This window comes from Trachypithecus francoisi, unplaced genomic scaffold (assembly GCF_009764315.1).
Source record: "Trachypithecus francoisi isolate TF-2019V2 unplaced genomic scaffold, Tfra_2.0 Lachesis_group8, whole genome shotgun sequence".
Classification (NCBI taxonomy): domain Eukaryota; kingdom Metazoa; phylum Chordata; class Mammalia; order Primates; family Cercopithecidae; genus Trachypithecus; species Trachypithecus francoisi.
Window position 1 is genome coordinate 75,796,107 of NW_022681473.1, and position 23,395 is coordinate 75,819,501.

Below are 23,395 nucleotides of genomic sequence, written 5' to 3' on the forward strand. Positions count from 1 at the left end.
TACCAAAATCCAAGCACACTCAAATCTGGCAGTCAGCCCAGCAGAGCCCATGTTTATAACATGGGTTATAGCGTGTTTATAGTATATACCTCTGTATAGGCAGGTTTTGCATCCCAGGAATACTGCATTTTTTTTTTTTTTTTTTTTTGAGATGGAGTCTCACTCTGTCGCCCAGGCTGGAGTACAGTGGCCGGATCTCAGCTCACTGCAAGCTCCGCCTCCCGGGTTTATGCCATTCTCCTGCCTCAGCCTCCCGAGTAGCTGGGACTACAGGCGCTCGCCACCTTACCTGGCTAGTTTTTTTGTATTTTTTAGTAGAGACGGGGTTTCACCGTGTTAGCCAGGATGGTCTCGATCTCCTGACCTCGTGATCCGCCCGTCTCGGCCTCCCAAAGTGCTGAGATTACAGGCTTGAGCCACCGCGCCCGGCCAGAATACTGCATTTTTTATCTGTGTTTGGTTGAAAAAAATTGGCATGTTGGCCAGGTACAATGGCTCATGCCTGTAATCCCAACACTTTGGGAGGCTGAGGCAGGTGGATCCTGGCCAACATGGTGAAACCCCATCTCCACTAAAAATACAAAAATTAGTCATACGTAGTGGTGGGCACCTATAATCCCAGCTATATAGGAGGCTGAGGCAGGAGAATCACTTGAACCCAGGCAGCAGAGGTTGCAGTGAGTTGAGATTGCACCACCGCACTCCAGCCTGGGTGGCAGAGCAAGACCCCATCTAAAACAAACAAACAACAAATCTGCATGTGTTGTTCAAGCACTAAATATTTTATTTTTATTTTATTTATTTATTTATTTACTTTTGAGACAGAGTCTCACTCTGTCGCCCAGGCTGGAATGCAGTGGCATGATCTCGACCCACTGCAACCTCTGCCTCCCAGGTTCAAGTGATTCTTGTGCCTCAGCCTCCCGAGAAGCTGGGATTACAGGCACATGCCACCATGCTCCGTCTAATTTTTTTTTTTTTTTTTTTGTATTTTTAGTACAGACAGGGTTTTACCGTGTTGACCAGGCTGGTCTGGAAATCCTGACCTCAAGTGATCCACCAGCCTCGGCCTCCAAAAGTGCTGGTATTACAGGTGTGAGCCACCACCCCTGGCCAAAGAGCCAACTATTTTAGAAATGTTCTTTTCACTCACCACATTCAGAAGGCCTCCAAGTCCCATCAGTTCTACTTTGACTACCTCTCCTTCTCTGCTATCGTCCTATTTCAGGCCTCGTTATCTCTCACCCAGATCTTTCAATTGTGTCTTACCTGGTTTTGTTTCCTGCCTAGACTGGAATCTTCCCCTTTCTCCTTCACACTGCCTCAGAGTTATCTTTCTAAAACATAAACCTGCCTGTAGTCCCAGTTACTTGGGAGGATGAGGCAGGAGGATTGCTTGAGCCCAGGAGGCGGAGGTTGTAGTGAGCCAAGATTGTGTCATTGCACTCCAGCCTGGGCAACACAGTGAGACTCTGTCTCAAAACATTAAATTAAATTTTAAAAACATTTAAAAATTAAATAAAATAAATGATTAAATAATTAAATAAATAAATGAAACATAAACCTGGTCTTGTCAATCTTCTGCATAAAACCGTTCAATGAATGACTCTCCAGTAAGTTCAGAGATTCCAGGAAGCATGAAAGGGGTTTTGCTCTTGACTGCTTTTTTAAAAAATAAACTTTTAAAATCAGTTTTAAACTTACAGAATTATTGCAAGGATACTACGAGAGTTCTCATATATGCCACAGCCAGTTTCCTCTATTATTGACATCTTACATTGTATGGCACATCTATCATAATAAATGGAGAAGTACGTCTGGCCCACATTGTGTGCCATGCAGAGAAGTTTGAACTCTAGCAGTCAAATAGAGTCATTGAATTCTATTTCTTAGTAGCCTGTTTCCGGTTTATGAGGACAGCGGTACCTTAAGCTTATCTAGCCCAATCTACCCTACTACTTGAAATTCTCTTTAGATACAAAGTAGCCACCCAACCTGTGCTTCAATGCCATCTATGAAACAAAGTTCATTGCCTTTTGAGGGGATGCACTTCAGCTACACGCAGTTCTTGTTAACGAGTTATTCTTATGTGATTCACAAACATACATCTTCAGCACTAACTGGTGTGTGTCCTCATCTCCGAAACTACATTTTTTTCCCTGCCAAATATTTTCATGTGGATATCCCAAAGATGCTTCAAACTCAATGTACCTAAAGCAGAACTCATTAAGTTTCTCCTCAAATATTCTCTCCTCCTTACATTTCCTTTTTCACCATCTGCCCAGACACTCAAGATAAAAATGTCACTGTCAGCTTCTACTCTTTCCTTTTTCTTGCTCTCTATTTGACTGAGTATAGTGAGTCTAGGAAACAAGGAATTTAAACATTCATATGCTTTCTATGATAATTGACAATTATCTTTAAATTGTCATTATTAAGTCATGGTGAATAGGAGTTCATACTATCTCCCCAAACTAACTAGGATGAATTCACAATTTTTAAAAAGGTATTAACAATTAGGCTGGGCATTTTGTTGGCTCATGCCTATAATCCCAGCACTTTAGGAAGCTGAGGCAGGCAAATCACCTGAGGTCAAGAATTCAAGACCAGCCTGGCCAACATGATAAAACCTCATGTCTACAAGAAATACAAAAATTAGCTTGGGCATGGGCCAGGCGCAGTGGCTTACGCCTGTAATCCCAGCACTTTGGGAGGCTGAGGCAGGAGGATCACCTGAGTTCGGGAGTTAGAGACCAGCCTGATCAACATAGAGAAACCCTGTCTCTACTAAAACTACAAAATTAGCCGGGCGTGATGGTGCATGCCTGCAATCCCAGCTACTTGGGAGGCTGGGACAGGAGAATTGCTTGAACCCGGGAGGCAGAGGTTGCAGTGAGCCGAGATCGTGCCATTGCATTCCAGCCTGGGCAACAAGAATGAAACTTCGTCTCAAAAAAAAAAAAAAAATTTGCTGGGCATGGTGGAGTGCACCTGTAATCCCAGGTACATGGGAGGCTGAGGCAGGAGAATCGCTTGAACCCAGGAGGTGGAGGTTGCACTGAGCAGAGATTGTGCCACTTTACCCCAGCCTGGGCAACAAGAGCGAGACTCAGTCTCAAAAAAAAAAAAAAAATTTTTTTTAAAGGTAATAATTTTAAAACCTCAAGGTGAGCTCAACAGTTAAAGAATATTAGGGAAGGCCGGGCACAGTGGCTCATACCTGTAATCCCAGCACTTTGGGAGGCCGAGGCGGGCGGATCACGAGGTCAGGAGATCCAGACCATCCTGGCTAACACGGTGAATTCCCGTCTCTACTAAAAATACAAAAAATTACCCGGGCGCGGTGGCGGGCACCTGTAGTCCCAGCTACTCGGGAGGCTGAGGCAGGAGAATGGCGTGAACCCGGGAGGCGGAGCTTGCAGTGAGCCGAGATCGCACGGCTGCACTCCAGCCTGTGCAACCAGAACGAGACTCCGTCTCAAAAAAAGAAAAAGAGTATTAGAGAGAAATTTACTTCTTATACATTTATTTATTTATTTATTTATTTTTATTTTTTTATTTTTTTTTTGAGACGGAGTCTCCCTGTGTCTCCCAGACTGGAGTGCAGTGGCACAATCTCGGCTCACTGCAAGCTCCACCTCCCAGTTTCACGCCATTCTCCTGCCTCAGCCTCCCGAGTAGCTGGGACTACAGGCGCCCGCCACCACGCCCGGCTAATTTTTTTTGTATTTTTAATAGAGACGAGGTTTCACCTTGTTAGCCAGGATGATCTCGATCTCCTGACCTCGTGATGCACCCGCCTCGGCCTCGCAAAGTGCTGGGATTACAGGCGTGAGCCACCACGCCCGCCTATACATTTATTAAATACAAAGTATGATCCTAATCAAATAATTTAACAATCCTTTTTTTTTTTTTTTTTTTTTTGAGACGGAGCCTCACTCTGTTGCCCAGGCTTGAGTGCAATGGCACAACCTCGGCTCACTGCAACCTCCGCCTCCCAGGCTCAAGCGATTCTCCTGCCTCAGCCTCCCAATTAGTTGGGATTACAGGCGCCCACCACCACACCTGGCTAATTTTTCTATTTTTTAGTAGAGGCGAGGTTTCACAATGTTGGTCAGGCTGGTCTCAAAGTCCCGACCTCGTTGGTCAGGCTGGTCTCAAAAGTCCCGACCTCAGGTGATCCACCAGTCTCGGCCTCCCAAAATGGTGGGATTATAGGTGTGAACCACCTCTCCCAGCCTCAATTCACTTAATCTCATGAGAAGTTATAAATCTTAGGTTTAGGTAAAATGGCTACAAAAAAATTTGCATTTGACTAATAAGGGCTGTTTTCATGACTTGACTCTTCCTACTAAAGCCAGAAATTATGTTTCTGCTTCTCACAGTTCAATGGAAATAAATGACAGGAAAAAAAGTCTAAGTTTAATGGCATCAGGAACAAAAAGAACTTTATAATAAAGAACAAATTTATTTTATCACTGGGGCATGGCGGCTCCCACCTGTAATACCAGCACTTCAGGAGCCCAAGGCAGGAGGATTGCTTGAGCCTAGGAGTTTGAGACAAACCTAGGCAATATAGTGAGACCCCATCTCTAGAAAAAAAATTTTTTTTTTAAGTAGCCAGGCATGGTGGCACACATCTGTGGTCGCAGCTACTCATGAGGCTGAGATGGGAGGATCACTTGAGCCTGGAAGGTTGAGGCTGTACTGAGCCATGTTCAGGCCACTATACTCCAGCCTGGGTGACAGAATGAGATCCTGTCTCAAAAAATAAAATAAAATAAAATAACAAATCATTTTATGGAAATTTAATAGATTTAATTTGTCTTTGTTTTAATAAATATTCATTTTTAACATTATTAAATTTACTTGCAAAAGTAATTAAAACTATTTCTGGTACCATCACAAGAACTGAAAATTGCCTGGAAACAGAACAATATATGTTAATTAATTTCTTTGGGGAAAGTTTAGAATGAGTAACAAAGGATATTTAATAATGGAACTAATGAAAATATTTCTCCATTTATATCTCAGCAATAAAGAAATATTTAGATCACTGGGAAGGATACAGAGCTGTTTTGTTACATGATTGTCTTTCTTGTTGTTTTAATTTATAATTATTTTCTTTTTTTCATGTATTAGTTGTAATAAGTAACACTACATGATTTTAATTATCTGGTTTTATTTAGCATGCTTATTAGAAAATGAAGGAAACTGGAATTTCCAAATGATTGAGATTAACAAATGGAAAGCTGGAGAAACTAGACAAAGGGAATCAAGGAAGTTACCATCAGGATTTCAAGTATGAGGAGACATAAGGCTAACTTGTATCTTTCAGGAGAAAATTTCAAGAACATATATTTTAATCAGGATCCTAGGTCCCCAACTTAATGTTTTAACTACATTATCTCTCCCAGTTTCTATGTACATTTCTTGGGCATTTTGCTGGGGGGTGGCTGAGGCAGGGAGGGAAATATGGTCTTCCGCTTCTTCCTCCTTTTTACTTTCTGACCCCAGAAATCCAAAGGTGTTTGTAGGGTTATGAAAAAGAACTAGTTTTTATTCCCTAACATTTCAAAAGACTAAGGGGGATAGCTATTGAGGAGCACATTACTATTCTAAAGGGATACGTGATGTCAGAGGAGAGCCTTAGCCTGAAAGAGTGGATGCAACATCTCAAAAGGGCCCCCATTTCCAGCTTTGGAAAGAGACCAAGAACTGTGTGTGCTACCTCCCAAGCATGCCGGCCCTTAGGTCAAACATCTCCCAAATATTGTATTAATTCCTTCTGTTTACAGTGCCTAACTATAATATTTTTTCTCATCCTTTGACATCTGAAAAATCATAAATTTTCCTTAAGGCATTCAAGCTTGTAATCAACATAATTATCTCTCAACATATGAGATCCTAAAACACCAAACCCTAGCTTTGTAATTTAGTATTATGGACTTAAATGGTTTTACTAAATTGTTTGAGGCAGATTAATAATATATGCCTTTCTTTCTAACTTCAAGCCACCAGCAATATTTAAGCCTTTTCCATGGGACTGGTATTGCTTTATAATTATTGGTGGTTTTTATCACTGGATTATAAACTCTCTTGAGGGAAGGAGCCAAGGCTTATTCACCCTTGCATCCTTCTATATCTAGCTCTGAACCTTGCCCATAATAAGAATTTATGGCCGGGCGTGGTGGCTCACGCCTATAATCCCAGGTGTGATGATGAAACCCCGTCTCTACTAAAAAAAAAAAAAAAAATAGCTGGGCGTGACGGCCGGTGCCCGTGGAAGGCATCCATGGAGGCTGAGGCAGGAAATCGCCTGAACCCAGGAGGCAGAGGCTGTGGTGAGCCAAGATCGTGCCACTGCATTCCAGTCTGGGTGACACAGCATAAATAAATAAATAAATAAATAAAAGAATTATTGACCGGGTGGCTCACGTCTGTAATCCCAGCACTTTGGGAGGCCAAAGCAAGCAGCTTGCTTGAAGCCCGGGAGTTTGAGACCAACCTAGGCAACATGATGAAACCCTGTCTCCATCTCTACAAAAAATACCAAAAAAAAAAAAAATTAGCCAGGTGTGGTGGCACACCTGCAGTTTTGCTACTCAGGAGGCTGAGGTGGGAGGATCACCTGAGCCCCAGGAGGTTGAAGCTGAAGTAAGCTGAGATGATACCACTTCACTCCAGCCTGGGTGTCAGAGCAAGCCCTATCTCATGTTTTTAGGTCTTTTTTGTTTTTTTTTTTTTTCTGGAGATAGGGTCTTTCTCTGTCACCCAGGCTGAAGTGTCATGGTGCAATCAAGCTCACTATAACATTGAATTTGTGGGCTCAAGCAATCCTCCTGCCTCAGTCTCCCAAGTAGTGGGGACTACAGGTGCACACCACTATACCCGGCTAATTTTTTATTTTTATTTTTGGTTTCTGTGTTATTTGCTAAGAATTCATGCATTTAATAAATGATCATGTGATAGAGATATGCATGTGGTAACATACTGAATGTTTTAAGATACCAAAATACAGTTAAATCTCAGTGACAAAGCAGAAAATGTTATCATCTCCTTCTAAGTACCCATCTCAGTTACACTCTTGGCAGCTCTTGACAAGAGATACTGAATCTAAACCCCTGTGCTTTTTTTCTTTCATCATATTCCCTCAAGACTTTTATTACTTCCTCCAGTTTATATCACCACTATTCTCACCAGCATACCTCTTTCTATTATATGCTCTTGCTTCTAATTCTCCTGTTGCTCTGTTCTGTCACCATGAGCACCTCCTAACCCAGCACCTGTGTAGCTCATGCTGCTTTGGATGGTGGAGGGGTGAGTTTGGAGGTTCTATCTAGTAACATTCTTCTATATACTCTTCCCACTATCAAGCCCTCTTTGGACAAAAGTTATCAAAATACACTTTTTTCTTTTTTTTTTTATGAGACAGAGTCTCACTCTGTTACCCAGGCTGGAGTGCAGTGGCGTGATCTCAGCTCACTGAGACCTCCACTTACCGGGTTCAAGTGATTCTCCTGCCTCAGCCTCCCAACAAAATACACTTCTTAAAAACAGATAAAAACTGGGATTCCCCCTCAAGATGGCCGATTAGGAACAGCTCCAGTCTACAGCTCCCAGCATGAGTGACCCAGAAGATGGGTGATTTCTGCATTTCCTTTTTTTTTTTTTTTTTTGAGACGGAGTCTTGCTGTGTCGCCCAGGCTGGAGTGCAGTGGCCGGATCTCAGCTCACTGCAAGCTCCGCCTCCCAGGTTTACGCCATTCTCCTGCCTCAGCCTCCCGAGTAGCTGGGACTACAGGCGCCCGCCACCTCACCCGGCTAGTTTTTTGTATTTTTTTAGTAGAGACGGGGTTTCACTGTGTTAGCCAGGATGGTCTCGATCTCCTGACCTCGTGATCCGCCCGTCTCGGCCTCCCAAAGTGCTGGGATTACAGGCTTGAGCCACCGTGCCCGGCGATTTCTGCATTTCCAACTGAGGTACCACGTTCATCTCACTGGGACTTGTCACACAGTGGATGCAGGACAGTGGGTGCAGCACATGGAGCATAAACCAAAGCAGGGAGAAGCTTTGCCTCACCGGGGAAACACAACGGGGAAGGGAATTCCCTTTCCTAGCCAAGAGAAGCTGTGAAAGATGGCACCTGGAAAATCAGGTCACTCCCACCCTAATACTGCACATTTCCAACAGTCTTAGCAAACCACACACCAGCAGATTATATCCCACACTTGGCTTAGAGGGTCCCGCACCCACAGAGTCTCACTCCCTACTAGCACAGCAGTCTGAGATTGAACTGCAAGGCAGCAGCGAGGCTGGGGGAGGGGCACCCACCTTTGCTGAGGCTTGAGTAGGTAAACAAAGCAGCCAGGAAGTTTGAAGTGGGTAAAGCCCACTACAGCTCAAGGAGGCCCGCCTGCGTCTGTAGACTCCACCTCTGGGGGCAGGGAATAGTGGAACAAAAGGCAGCAGAAACTTGTACAGACTTAAATGTCCCTGTCTGACAGCTTTGAAGAGAGTAGTGCTTCTCCCAGCATGGAGTCTGAGATCTGAGAACAGACAGACTGCCTCCCCAAGTAGGTCTCTGACCCTGGAGTAGCCTAACTGGGAGGCACCTCCCAGTAGGGGTCGACTGACACCTCATATGGCCGGGTGGCCCTCTGAGATGAAGCTTCCAGAGGAATGATCAAGCAGCAACATTTGCTGTTCTGCAATATTTGATGTTCTGCAGCCTCCACTGGTAATACCCAGGCAAACAGGTCTGGAGTGGACCTTCAGCAAACTCCAACAGACCTGCAACTGAGGGTCCTGACTGTTAGAAGGAAAACTAACAAACAGAAAGGACATCCACACCAAAACCCCATCTGTACATCACCATCATCAAAGACCAAAGGTACATAAAAACACAAAGATGGGGAGAAACTAGAGCAGAAAAGTTGAAAATTCTAAAATTCAGAGCACCTCTTCTCCTCCAAAGGAATGTGGCTTCTCGCCAGCAACGGAACAAAGCTGCAAGGAAAATGACTTTGATGAGTTGAGAGAAGAAGGCTTCAGATGACTGGTAATAACACACTTCTCCAAGCTAAAGGATGATGTTCAAACCCATCGCAAAGAAGCTAAAAACCTTGAGAAAAGAAAAGACAAATGGTTACCTAGAATAAACAGCATAGAGAAGACCTTAAATGAGCTGATGGAGCTGAAAACCATGGCACGAGAACTACATGACACATGCACAAGCTTCAGTAGCCAATTCAATCAACTGGAAGAAAGGGTATCAGTGATTGAAGATCAAATGAATGAAATGAAGCAAGAAGAGAAGTTTAGAGAAAAACAGTAAAAAGAAACATACAAAGCCTCCAAGAAATATGGGACTATGTGAAAAGACCAAATCTACATCTGATTGGTGTACCTGAAAGTGACAGGGAAAATGGAACCGAGTTGGAAAACACTCTTCAGGATATTATCCAGGAGAACCTCCCCAACCTAGCAAGGCAGGCCAACATTCAAATTCAGGAAATACAGAGAACGCCACAAAGATACTCCTCGAGAAGAGCAACTACAAGACACATAATTGTCAGATTCACCAAAGTTGAAATGAAGGAAAAAATGTAAAGGGCAGCCAGAGAGAAAGGTCGGATTACCCACAAAGGGAAGCCCATCAGATAATAGTGGATCTCTTGGCAGAAACTCTATAAGCCAGAGAGAGTGGGGGCCAATATTCAACATTCTTTTTTTTTTTTTTTTTTTTTTTTTTTTTTATTTTATTTTATTTTATTTTTTTATTATACTTTAAGTTCTAGGGTACATGTGCATGACGTTTATATCATGTATAACTCCCCCATGCAATCCCTCCCTCCTCCCCCCTCCCCATGATAGGCCCCAGTGTGTGATGTTCCCCTTCCCGAGTCCAAGTGATCTCATTGTTCAGTTCCCACCTATGAGTGAGAACATGCGGTGTTTGGTTTTCTCTTCTTGTGATAGTTTGCTAAGAATGATGGTTTCCAGCTGCATCCATGTCCCTACAAAGGATGCAACCTCATCCTTTTTTATGGCTGCATAGTATTCCATGGTGTATATGTGCCACATTTTCTTAATCCAGTCTGTCACATCAACATTCTTAAAGAAAAGAATTTTCAACCCAGAATTTCATATCCAGCCAAACTAAGCTTCATCAGTGAAGGAGAAATAAAATCCTTTACAGACAAGCAAATGCTGAGAGATTTTGTCACCACCAGGTCTGTCTTACAAGAGCTCCTGAAGGAAGCACTAAACATGGAAAGGAACAACCGGTACCAGCCACTGCAAAAATATGCCAAATTGTAAAGGCCATTGATGCTAGGAAGAAACTGCAGCAACTAACAAGTAAAATAATCAGCTAACATCATAATGACAGGATCAAACTCACATATAACAATATTAGCCTTAAATGTAAATGGGCTAAATGCTGCAATCAAAAGACACAGACTGGCAAATTGGATAAAGAGTCAAGACCCATCAGTGTGCTTTATATAGGAGACCCATCTCACGTGCAGAGACACACATAGGCTCAAAATAAAGGGATGAAGGAAGATCTACCAACAAATGGAAAACAAAACAAAACAAAAAAGCAGGGGTTGCAATCCTAGTCTCTGATAAAACAGACTTTAAACCAACAAAGATCAGAAGAGACAAAGAAGGCCATTACATAATGGTAAATGGATCAATTCAACAAGAAGAGCTAACTATCCTAAATATATACGTACCCAATACAGGAGCACCCAGATTCATAAAGCAAGTCCTTAGAGACCTACAAAGAGACTTAGATTCCCACACAATAATAATGGGAGACTTTAACACCCCACTGTTAACATTAGACAGATCAATGAGACAGAAAGTTAACAAGGATATCCAGGAATTGAACTCACTCTGCACCAAGTGGACCTAACAGACATCTACATAACTCTCCACCCCAAATCAACAGAATATACTTTCTTCGCAGCACCACATCGCACTTACTCCAAAATTGACCACCTAGTTGGAAGTAAAGCATTCCTCAGCAAATGTAAAAGAATAGAAATTATAACAAACTGTCTCTCAGACCACAGTGCAATCAAACTAGAATTCAGGACTAAGAAACATTCAAAACCACTCAATGACATAGAAACTGAACAATCTGCTCCTGAATGACTGCTGGGTAAATAACAAAATGAAGGCAGAAATAAAGATGTTCTTTGAAACCAATGAGAACAAAGACACAACATACCAGAATCTCTGGGACACATTTAAAGCAGTGTGTAGAGGGAAATTTATAGCACTAAATACCCACAAAAGAAAGCAGGAAAGATCTAAAACCGACACCCTAATATCACAATTAAAATAACTAGAGAAGCAAGAGCAAACACATTTAAAAGCTAGCAGAAGGCAAGAAATAACTACGATCAGAGCAGAACTGCAGGAGATAGAGACACAAAAAAACCCTTCAAAAAAATCAGTGAATTCAGGAGCTGGTTTTTTGAAAAGATCAACAAAATTGATAGACTGCTAGCAAGACTAGTAAAGAAGAAAAGAGAGAAGAATCAAATAGATGCAACAAAAAATGATAAAGTGGATATCACCACTGATCCCACAGAAATAGAAACTACCATCAGAGAATACTATAAACACCTCTATGCAAATAAACCAGAAAATCTAGAAGAAATGGATAAATTCCTGGACACATACATCCTCCCAAGACTAAACCAGAAAGAAGTTGAATCCCTGAATAGACAATAACAGGCTCTAAAATTGAGGCAAATAATTAATAACCTACCAACCAAAAAAAGTCCAGGATGAGACGGATTCACAGCCAAATTCTACCAGAGGTTCAAAGAGGAGTTGGTGCCATTCCTTCTGAAACGATTTCAATCAATAGAAAAAGAGGGAATCCTCCCTAACTCATTTTATGAGACCAGCATCATCCTGATACCAAAGCCTGGCAAAGACACAACAAAAAAAGAGAATTTTAGACCAATATCCCTGATGAACACCGATGCAATAATCCTTAACAAAATACTGGCAAACCAAATCCAACAGTACATCAAAAAGCTTATCCACCACGATCAAGTTGGCATCATCCTTGGGATGCAAGGCTGGTTCAACATACACAAATCAATCAATGTAATCCATCATATAAACAGAACCAAAGACAAAAACCACATGATTATCTCAATAGATGCAGAAAAGGCCTTCGACAAAATTCAACAGCCCTTCACGCTAAAAACTCTCAATAAATTAGGTATTGATGGGACATATCCCAAAATAATAAGAGCTATTTATGACAAACCCACAGCCAATATCATACTGAAGGGGCAAAAACTGGAAGCATTCCCTTTGAAAACTGGCACAAGACAAGGATGCCCTCTTTTACCACTCCTATTCAACACAGTGTTGGAAGTTCTGGCCAGGGCAATCAGGCAGGAGATAGAAATAAAGGGAGGGATTGCATTGGGGAGTTATACATGATATAAACGTCATGCACATGTACCCTAGAACTTAAAGTATAAAAAAAAAAAAAAAAGAAATAAAGGGTATTCAATTAGGAAAAGAGGAAGTCAAATTGTCCCTGTTTGCAGATGACATGATTGTATATTTAGAAAACCCATTATCTCAGCCCAAAATCTCCTTAAGCTCATAAGCAACTTCGGCAGTCTCAGGATACAAAATCAATGTGCAAAAATCACAAGCATTCCTATACACTAATTAACAGACAAACAGAGAGCCAAATCATGAGTGAACTCCCATTCACAATTGCTTCAAAAAGAATAAAATACCTAGGAATACAACTTACAAGGGATGCTAAGGACCTCTTCGAGGAGAACTACAAACCACTGCTCAACACAATAAAAGAGGACACAAACAAATGGAAGAACATTCCATGTTCATGGATAGGAAGAATCAGTATCGTGAAAATGGCCATACTGCCCAAGGTAATTTATAGATTCAATGCCATCCCCATCAAGCTACCAATGACTTTCTTCACAGAATTGGAAAAAACTACTTTAAAGTTCATATGGAACCAAAAAAGAGCCCATATTACCAAGACAATCCTAAGGAAAAGAACAAAGCTGGAGGCAATATGCTACCTGACTTCAAACTATACTACAAGGCTACAGTAACCAAAACAGCATGGTACTGGTACCAAAACAGAGATGTCCAATGGAACAGAACAGAGCCCTCAGAAATAATACCACACATCTACAATCATCTGATCTTTGACAAACCTGACAACAACAAGAAATGGGGAAAGGATTCCCTATTTAATAAATGGTGCTGGGAAAACTGGCTAGCCATATGTAGAAAACTGAAACTGGATCCCTTCCTTACACCTTATACAAAAATTAATTCAAGATGGATTAAAGGCTTAAATGTTAGACCTAAAACCATAGAAACCCTAGAAGACAACCTAGGCAGTACCATTCAGGACATAGGCATGGGCAAAGACTTCATGTCTAAAACACCAAAAGCAATGGCAACAAAAGCCAAAATTGACAAATGGGATCTAATTAAACTAAAGAGCCTCTGCACAGCAAAAGAAGCTATTGTCAGAGTGAAAAGGCAACCTACAGAATGGGAGAAAATTTTTGCAATCTACTCATCTGACAAAGGGCTAATATCCAGAATCTACAAAGAACTTAAACAAATTTACAAGGAAAAATCAAACGACCCCATCAAAAAGTGGGCAAAGGATATGAACAGACACTTCTCAAAAGAAGACATGTATGCAGCCAACAGACACATGAAAAAATGCTCATCATCACTGACCCTCAGAGAAATGCAAATCAAAACCACAATGAGATACCATCTCATACCTGTCAGAATGGTGATCATTAAAAAGTCAGGAAAAAAAAAAAAAAACCCCATCAAAAAGTGGGCAAAGGATATGAACAGACATTTCTCAAAAGAAGACATTCATACAGCCAACAGACACATGAAAAAATGCTCATCATCACTGGCCATCAGAGAGATGCAAATCAAAACCACAATGAGATACCATCTCACACCAGTTAGAATGGCAATCATTAAAAAGTCAGGAAACAACAGGTGCTGGAGAGGATGTGGAGAAATAGGAACACTTTTACACTGTTGGTGGGATTGTAAACTAGTTCAACCATTATGGAAAACAGTATGGCGGTTCCTCAAGGATCTAGAACTAGATGTACCATATTACCCAGCCATCCCACTACTGGGTATATACCCAAAGGATTATAAATCATGCTGCTATAAAGACACATGCACACGTATGTTTATTGCGGCACTATTCACAATAGCAAAGACTTGGAATCAACCCAAATGTCCATCAGTGACAGACTGGATTAAGAAAATGTGGCAATATACACCATGGAATACTATGCAGCCATAAAAAAGGATGAGTTTGCGTCCTTTGTAGGGACATGGATGCAGCTGGAAACCCATTCTTAGCAAACTATCACAAGAACAGAAAACAAACATCGCATGTTCTCACATAGGTGGGAACTGAACAATGAGATCACTTGGACTCAGGAAGGGGAACATCACACATCGGGGCCTATCATGGGGAGGGGAGAGTGGGGAGGGATTGCATTGGGAGTTATACCTGATATAAATGACGAATCGATGGGTGCTGACGAGTTGATGGGTGCAGCACACCAACATGGCACAAGTATACATATGTAACAAACCTGCACGTTATGCACATGTACCCTAGAACTTAAAGTATAATAAAAAAAAATAAAAAATAAAAAAAAAGTCAGGAAACAACAGGTGCTGGAGAGGATGTGGAGAAATACGAACACTTTTACACTGTTGGTGGGACTGTAAACTGGTTCAACCATTGTGGAAGACAGTGTGGCGATTCCTCAAGGATCTAGAACTAGAAATACCATTTGACCCAGCAACCCTATGACTGGGTATATACCAAAAGGATTATAAATCATGCTGCCGTAAAGACACATGCACACGTGCGTTTATTGCGGCACTATTCCCAATAGCAAAGACTTGGAACCAACTGAAATGTCCATCAGTGATAGACTGGATTAAGAAAATGTGGCACATATACACCATGGAATACTACGCAGCCATAAAAACAGATGAGTTCATGTCCTTTGTAGGGACATGGATGAAACTGGAAACCATCATTCTAAGCAAACTATCGCAGGGACAGAAAACCAAACACCACATGTTCTCACTCATAGGTAGGAATTGAACAATGAGAATACTTGGACACAGGATGGGGAACATCACACACCGGGGCCTGTCATGGAGTGTGGGGAGGAGGGAAGGATAGTATAAGGAGATATACCTAATGTAAATGACAAGTTAATAGGTGCAGCACATGGACATGGCACATGTATACATATGTAACAAACCTGCACGTTGTGCACATGTACCCTAGAACTTAAAGTATAATAAAAAATAAATAAATAAATAAAAAGAAAAATAAAAAATAAAAACAGATGAAAACTCTGGCAACAGAACCAGGACATTTTTTCCTATTTGAATTAGCCACATTATTTTTCTTCTCCTTTTTTACAGGCCCAATTAATGTACCAAAGTTAGTCCATTTCTTCAGTAAACATTAAGCCATGTTTTCTTAGTTATCTCTGCCTCTGGCTCATATCTAAGTTCAGCAGTGTTTTGAAGAGTAGAAAAGGACAATTCCTGCTATTCTATAATAACTGCCTAACTATTCAGACAGGTTCTACTGATGATCTAAAAATGATTTCCACCTATTCCTTTTTAGGGAGGAAGGACAAAGCAAGCCTGGTAATAAATGATACACAATAGGTCTTTCCCTCAGGCAAATGCTCTTTTAGAAGTTGAGTTTACTATAGAAAACTTAATAGAACTTGGCGGGGCATGGTGGCTCACACCTCTAATCCCAGCACTTTGGGAGGCCGAGGCGGGCAGATCTCCTGAAGTCAGGAGTTCCAGACCAGCCTGACCAACGTGGAGGAACCCTGTTTCTAATAAAAATACAAAATTAGCTGGGCATGGTGGCACATGCCTGTAATCCCAGCTACTCAGGAGGCTGAAGCAGGAGAACTGCTTGAATCCGGGAGGTGGAGGTTGCAGTGAGCCAAGATTGCACCACTGCACTCCAGCGTGGCGACAAAAGTGAAACTCTGTCTTAAAAAAAAAAAGAAAGAAAAGAAAACTTAATAGAACTGAATCAATAAGTACCGACATTCATTCCCTCCTTCTGAGAACAGGTTGCAATTCACAGGAAGGAAGTTGAAGAATTAGAAAATGCTATTCATGAACTGGAAGCAGAAAATTTGGTGCTTATTGATCAACTATTCAACTGTAGACTTGTGGATCTCAAGATACCCAGGTGAAAACTGTTAATATATATAGAGTATTTTGTAAACATTTGTATCTACTGTAAAAAGTTGCTTTAAAAAAAAAAAAAGATGATTTAATTCTTCAGTGCTCCAGCAGTAGTCAAAAAGAAAGTGACACACAAAATGGATGAAGGTATAGGATTATTACTATTGACCATTGGTACAATGTAAAGTTTGGCTTGGTTTTTCTTGCAATGCACTGGAGTCCCAATAGCCAGCACATAACATGAACATCATAACTGCCAACATTCTGGAGCCTCCAGACCAGCAGGGGTAATGGTCATGAAAGTAAGTACATAACAGTACAGCAGAAGATGGAGGAGGTAGAGAGTTAGCACAGAGGAAGAGGTGATCCACTTACTGGAAGTTTCATGGAGGTGATCTGGGCTCCTATGTATTGTAGAATTATTTCTTTTGGTTGAAAGAGTCAAAACTACTCTGGAGGCCGAGAAAAGAGTTTGGCATTTCAAGTCACATTTGTTCTTGCACACAAGAAACCAAGTGGTGCATACACCTTATAAAGGTATGTATGTTTCATTAGCTGTTTTCCTTATCTGACAAAAAAAGTCTTAATATATTAATCCTGACAGAAACCTAGGGCCCTTGAATATAAAATTAAAATTCAAAATGGCACTCATAATTTAGACAAGTAGTCAAAACCAAAAAATAATCTAATAGCATGTTTAGAAAGAGAGGGTAAGTCACACAAATGTAGGGTGCATGTGTGCAAGTATGGGAGAGAAATGTCTAGGTCTAGGAATTAAAGCAGATGTTAAGTTGAACCTGGGGGAATAGCCAAGAAAAATTTTCTACACAAGTAGTTCCTATTGTTTGTGTGTCATGGAAAACTACTATTTGAGACATGATCATGTATTATTTTTAAACTTTCTATTGTTTTCCAAGAAAGGTGGATACAGGTAAATTATGGGTTCCTTGTTTGTCAGGCTAAATGATGGGTGTCAGGATACAAGATTAGAGAAATTGGGAGATAAGCTGGGTGGGGCAGGATAGAGGAATGAGGCCATCTGCCCTTTTTGCATGAGTACTTGTGTGCTTCAGAGAGGGTAGATACCAATATAGATGAGGTGAGGCTGAATGAGGACTGATTACTGAACTCCTGTATGTCCAGTCTCTTCAGCTGATGCCCTAGAGGGCCCCTCAGGGGTAGGTGCTCACTGTTGCCCAGTAGGCAATGCTCGCTTTTGCCAGCCCTCCTCTCTGTGATCAGGTCTCCAGTGCTACATTCCTGTCCCACCTCTAATCCTTGTCATCTGCTGCTGCTGCCTTTGGAATCATGTTTAAACTCTGCCAGGCATTCCTGGAATGTGGTTTCTAACTACTGCTATACCTGCTGTCCACTGCCTTCTTTTCTGAACTGGCTAAACTTTAGGAAAGAGCTACCCTCTAAACTGCCAGACTTGTATCTCTACCTGGATCAACTCAGTCTGGTATATTTGATTTTGTTCTGACACGGTTGTAAAGTGCTAATAATTCTTAAAAAAGGGAATTATTTCATAGGCCAGAGGGGACTTGGCAAGAACAGAATGGGAGATTGAGAAACTTTTAATGGGGATTTTTCATTGAGTTGTTTACTGTGCAGTATCTAATTTAACCTCATCCTCGCTCTTCCCCGTAAAAATCTTCTGTAAAATCCACATTGTTCATCAGTGCTTTAGGGGCTGGCTTTCCTTACTGAGAGGAATGGAATGCTTAGTCTAGCTTCAGAGTTGGAAGAAATGAAGTCAAAATATTTCCAAGGGAAAAAAAACAGCATGGGTGACATTTATAGGAACTGATATATGTGTCCTTGCTATATGCTTCCACAACACCCTGAACTTTTCCTTTGTAACCAACCTTTATCACACTTTTGATTACTTATTTAATGTCTGCTGCTTTACTAGATTGTAAACTCCCTGAGGCAACTGTTTTTGGACACTTTAGAAAGACCCGCATAAAGAAACCGGAAAATGTGAAAGCCCTCAGTTATCTACTAGACTTCTTATGCAGAAAGACAACCTGAGGGCGTTCAGGAGCTTTTACTGTACCCATTTCCAAGCCAAAGGAATATTACACATATTATATTTTATGGTAACTTCCCCCTCCATCTCTTTGTTGAGGATTAAGTTTTGTAAAATACTAGTAGGGTGGTAAGAAATAGACATGAACTGTCTCCAGTGGACACAGAAGAAGTTCTATTTTCCTATTTGGATGAGGAATGGGATACTGTGGTTAATAGAATTACCACATTTCCTATGTAGAGCTACTCAAACTTTTTCCCATCACAACTCACATAGAATGTCATAGGATTTGTTTGACACACTGGGACAAACAGATGAGGAAACTGTCAGCCAGAGGTGACTGCCCGGGACTCCAGTGCCACAGGGCTGAGGCTAAGTGGGCCAATACCTACAAATCTAACACTAACTTACGATAAGAACATCTTTTGAACTATTTTCCATATCATTAAGTATCAAGTGTTGTTACCCTGTAGTAGTACAGAAGTGACAGTAAACTAGTGATTAATAGAAAAAGCTAGATTCCTGAAGGTTATGGCATTTAGAAAGATCTTAATTGTTCACAATGGTAAAACTAGGAAAGAAAAGAATTCTATAGCCTCAGACATGTCTCCCTGCAGACCACAGCTACATGTGAAACGTATCTTTACTAAGAAGGTACCTTTACTAAACTTGCCTTAACTAAAGTTAAGTTTTTAGAAGGTTTCATAGGTGTAAATATTTTATGTAGTTACAGTATTTGCTGGAGCCATTAGCATCTGGATAACACTTTATTCACGTTCTTAAATAACTGACAGCCTCTAATTTAAGGGACTCACTTTGGTTGCTTAGCTGCTAAGCATGAAGGGTTGTTTGCACATTTGCAAGTGTTCAATTACTTCCTGCTGTCTTCAGGTAAACCTCATGGAAATGCCATACAGAGTTTTCAAAGCATCATATTTTCTGATTAAAAATTCAGCGGACACTCTAAAAAGGAGAGCACAGAATTAAACAATGTAGAGAGAGCTACAACAGCATATGGACATCAATTCACTGCTTGTAGGTGAAGCATACCACTAAATGAAAGCCAGGACCTAGATGGCATCTTGGATTCCTACTGCTCGCTTTCTCTTTCTTCATTTCAAAACCATGTCTTTCAGGCCACTATCATTCCACACCGGAAATACTACAACAGTGACCTGACTAGTGCCATGCTCACTCTCATTTTTTTTGAACTTTAAGTGTGTTATTCCCTTATTTGGAATGCTCTTCTTTCACCCCTAGCTCTTCCCTGGCAAGCACCTCCAGGTTCAAGACTGTATTAGTCCATTCTCATGCTGCTATAAAAAAACTGCATGAGACTGAGTAATTTAGAAAGGAAAGAGGTTTAATTGAGTCACAGTTCCATCAGGCTGGGGAGGACTCAGGAAACAGATTTATGGCAGAAGGAGAAGCAAATATGACCTTCTTCACATGGCAGCAGGAAGAAGTGCAGAGCGAAGGCTGGGGAAAAGCCCCTTATAAATTATCAGATCTCATGAGAACTCACTAACATGAGAACAGCATGAAGGTAACTGCCCCCATAATTCACTTACCTCCCACTGGGTCCCTCTCCCACAACACATGCAGATTATGCAAACTACAGTTCATGATGGGATTTGGGTGGGCCTAGCTAAACCATATCAAAGACTAAGCTCAGGTTTCATCCAGGAAAACTTTGCTTCCTCCTAAAGCTGACTCAGGTGCTGCTTCTTTCTGCATCCCAGCATTCTCACACTATGCTAATTACCCATCATGGTACACATCATGACTTTAAAATACTGTAAGGCTGTCTGTCACCCCATTGGACTTTATGCTCCTCAGGGTAGAAATTATGTATCATTTTCCGTCTATGCATTTCTAGCACCTAGTAGAGAGATAGACCCTAGTAAGCATGCAATACAATATTTATTGACTGATAGACTGTTTTTCTTATTTGTTCTTTTAGGCGACTATATCTTACCCAAGCTGCTGGACTAGAAGTGCCACCTGAAGAAATGCATTTGGAATTGCCAGAAACACATATAGGTATTATTTTATTGCAATAATGATGGTGATTTTTTTCAAACTCTTGTTTTTCTATTTAAAATACACTTAACTATTGTGAGCAGGTGCCCCACATACAAAAGTTATTCAGAGACTAGTTACCTGCCAGCTTCTCTCAGTTTCTCCTCTTGCAGTGCTTGTCCTAATCTATCTCCTCTCTGCAGTACCACTTTCAAATGAAGGTCACTATGTTTCACAGTAAATTAAATAAATACTGGCGGAGAGGGATGAGGCTGCTATCTACACTGGCAAGGTTTAGGGCCCTATTTAGCCAACCAAAATGACAACATATACATAGGCACCAATATAATTACTTTAACTTATTAGCTAACAGAAAGAAATACAACTTGGAGTTTCTACAAATGGGACTCCCTCTTACTATAATACATAAATTCTACATTTGCAGTTCTCAAAGTTCTATCCAATTAAAAATGTGACAAAGTATGAATTGCATTTTTATTTTTATATGTTCAAAATGTATACATAATTAATTCCTTTGTATTCATCCAAGAAGAGAAGTCAGAATTGCAACCCATAGAAGTAGAAAGTAGAGACTTGATGTCCTCATCAGATGAAAGCAGTACCTTACATCTTAGTCATGAAAATAGCATCGAAGATCTCCAGTATGTAAAGACAGATAAAGAGGAAAACTCATGCACAGAGTTTGGGGACACTGATATGAAGTACTTACTATATGAGGATGAGAAGGATTTCAAGGTAAGATTCATAAGAACGTAACTTTGACTACCAAGAAAACGCTGTTTTATTAATTGAGAAAATTAACCTAAAATATGGATATTGAAAATTCCATTTGCAATTATTAGTAAAATTGGCCCACCATTCATATCTCTCATTTGGATACCATTTTCACTCCTACTCTTGCCCAATTTGCTTCCATTATTCCTTTATAGGCCTTCATTAATAGTATACAAAGTAAGTTATCTAATGCTACATAACAATCCCAAAAACCTAGTAGCTTATAACAATAACTATTCTCCCTTAGGGCTCTGTTGGTTAGAAATTTAGGAGGGGCTCCACTAGACAGTTCTCACTTGGTGGACTCTCAGTCAGTTGCAACCATGTGTTGGCTAGGGCTGCACCCATCTGAAGGCTTGGTTTAGGCAGAAGTCTTTACTTCCAAGGTGGTTTGTTCATATGGCTAGCATGTTGATGCTAGCTAAACTGAAGGCCTCACTTCTTCTTCACATGTGCCTCCCCACAGGGTGTTTTGAATTTCCTTTGTTTGTTTTTTTTTTTTTTCTTTCTTTCTTTATTTTTTTTATTATACTTTAAGTTCTAGGGTACATGTGCATGACGTTTATATCATGTATAACTCCCCAATGCAATCCCTCCCTCCTCCCCCCTCCCCATGATAGGCCCCAGTGTGTGATGTTCCCCTTTCCTGAGACTTTGCTGAAGTTGCTTATCAGCTTAAGGAGATTTTGGGCTGAGACAATGGGGTTTTCTAAATATACAATCATGTCATCTGCAAACAGGGACAATTTGACTTCTTCTTTTCCTAACTGGATACCCTTGATTTCTTTCTCTTGCCTGATTGTCCTAGCCAGAACTTCCAACACTATGTTGAATAGGAGTGGTGAGAGAGGGCATCCCTGTCTTGTGCCAGTTTTCAAAGGGAATTTTTCCAGTTTTTGCCCATTCAGTATGATATTAGCTGTGGGTTTGTCATAAATAGCTCTTATTATTTTGAGGTACGTTCCATCAATACCGAATTTATTGAGCGTTTTTAGCATAAAGGGCTGTTGAATTTTGTCAAAAGCCTTTTCTGCATCTATTGAGATAATCATGTGGTTCTTGTCTTTGGTTCTGTTTATATGCTGGATTACGTTTATTGATTTGTGAATGTTGAACCAGCCTTGCATCCCAGGGATGAAGCCCACTTGATCATGGTGGAAAAGCTTTTTGATGTGCTGCTGAATCCGGTTTGCCAGTATTTTATTGAGGATTTTTGCATCGATGTTCATCAGGGATATTGGTCTAAAATTCTCTTTTTTTGTTGTGTCTCTGCCAGGCTTTGGTATCAGGATGATGTTGGCCTCATAAAAAGAGTTAGGGAGGATTCCCTCTTTTTCTATTGATTGAAATAGTTTCAGAAGGAATGGTACCAGCTCCTCCTTGTACCTCTGGTAGAATTCAGCTGTGAATCCATCTGGTCCTGGACTTTTTTTGGTGGGTAGGCTATTAATTATTGCCTCAATTTCAGAGCCTGCTATTGGTCTATTCAGGATTCAACTTCTTCCTGGTTTAGTCTTGGGAGAGTGTAAGTGTCCAGGAAATTATCCATTTCTTCTAGATTTTCTAGTTGATTTGCGTAGAGGCATTTATAGTATTCTCTGATGGTTGTTTGTATTTCTGTGGGGTCAGTGGTGATATCCCCTTTATCATTTTTTATTGCGACTATTTGATTCCTCTCTCTTTTCTTCTTTATTAGTCTTGCTAGCGGTCTGTCAATTTTGTTGAACTTTTCAAAAAACCAACTCCTGGATTCATTGATTTTTTGGAGGGTTTTTTGTGTCTCTATCTCCTTCAGTTCTGCTCTGATCTTAGTTATTTCTTGCCTTCTGCTAGCTTTTGAATGTGTTTGCTCTTGCCTCTCTAGTTCTTTTAATTGTGATGTTAAAGTGTCAATTTTAGATCTCTCCTGCTTTCTCTTGTGGGCATTTAGTGCTATAAATTTCCCTCTACACACTGCTTTGAATGTGTCCCAGAGATTCTGGTATGTTGTATCTTTGTTTTCATTGGTTTCGAAGAACATCTTTATTTCTGCTTTCATTTCGTTATGTACCCAGTAGTCATTCAGGAGCAGGTTGTTCAGTTTCCATGTAGTTGAGCGGTTTGGATTGAGTTTCTTAGTCCTGAGTTCTAGTTTGATTGCACTGTGGTCTGAGAGACAGTTTGTTATAATTTCTGTTCTTGTACATTTGCTGAGGAGTGCTTTACTTCCAATTATGTGGTCA

At 40.7% G+C, this 23,395-nt stretch overlaps 1 protein-coding gene across 2 annotated transcripts in view; it reads left to right on the forward strand.

The window, feature by feature from the left end:
- The window catches only part of CCDC83 (coiled-coil domain containing 83), an 82,717-nt gene that overhangs the window by 52,909 nt on the left and 6,413 nt on the right, over window positions 1–23,395 (forward strand). Inside the window, exons 8-10 of one of the 2 annotated variants that reach the window (XM_033206088.1) lie at window positions 16,207–16,328; window positions 20,320–20,399; window positions 20,929–21,134. In XM_033206088.1, coding sequence (XP_033061979.1) covers window positions 16,207–16,328; window positions 20,320–20,399; window positions 20,929–21,134 — 408 coding nt within the window. The remainder of the gene's footprint in view (window positions 1–16,206; window positions 16,329–20,319; window positions 20,400–20,928; window positions 21,135–23,395) is intronic. The other variant, XM_033206089.1, reaches the window with a different exon arrangement.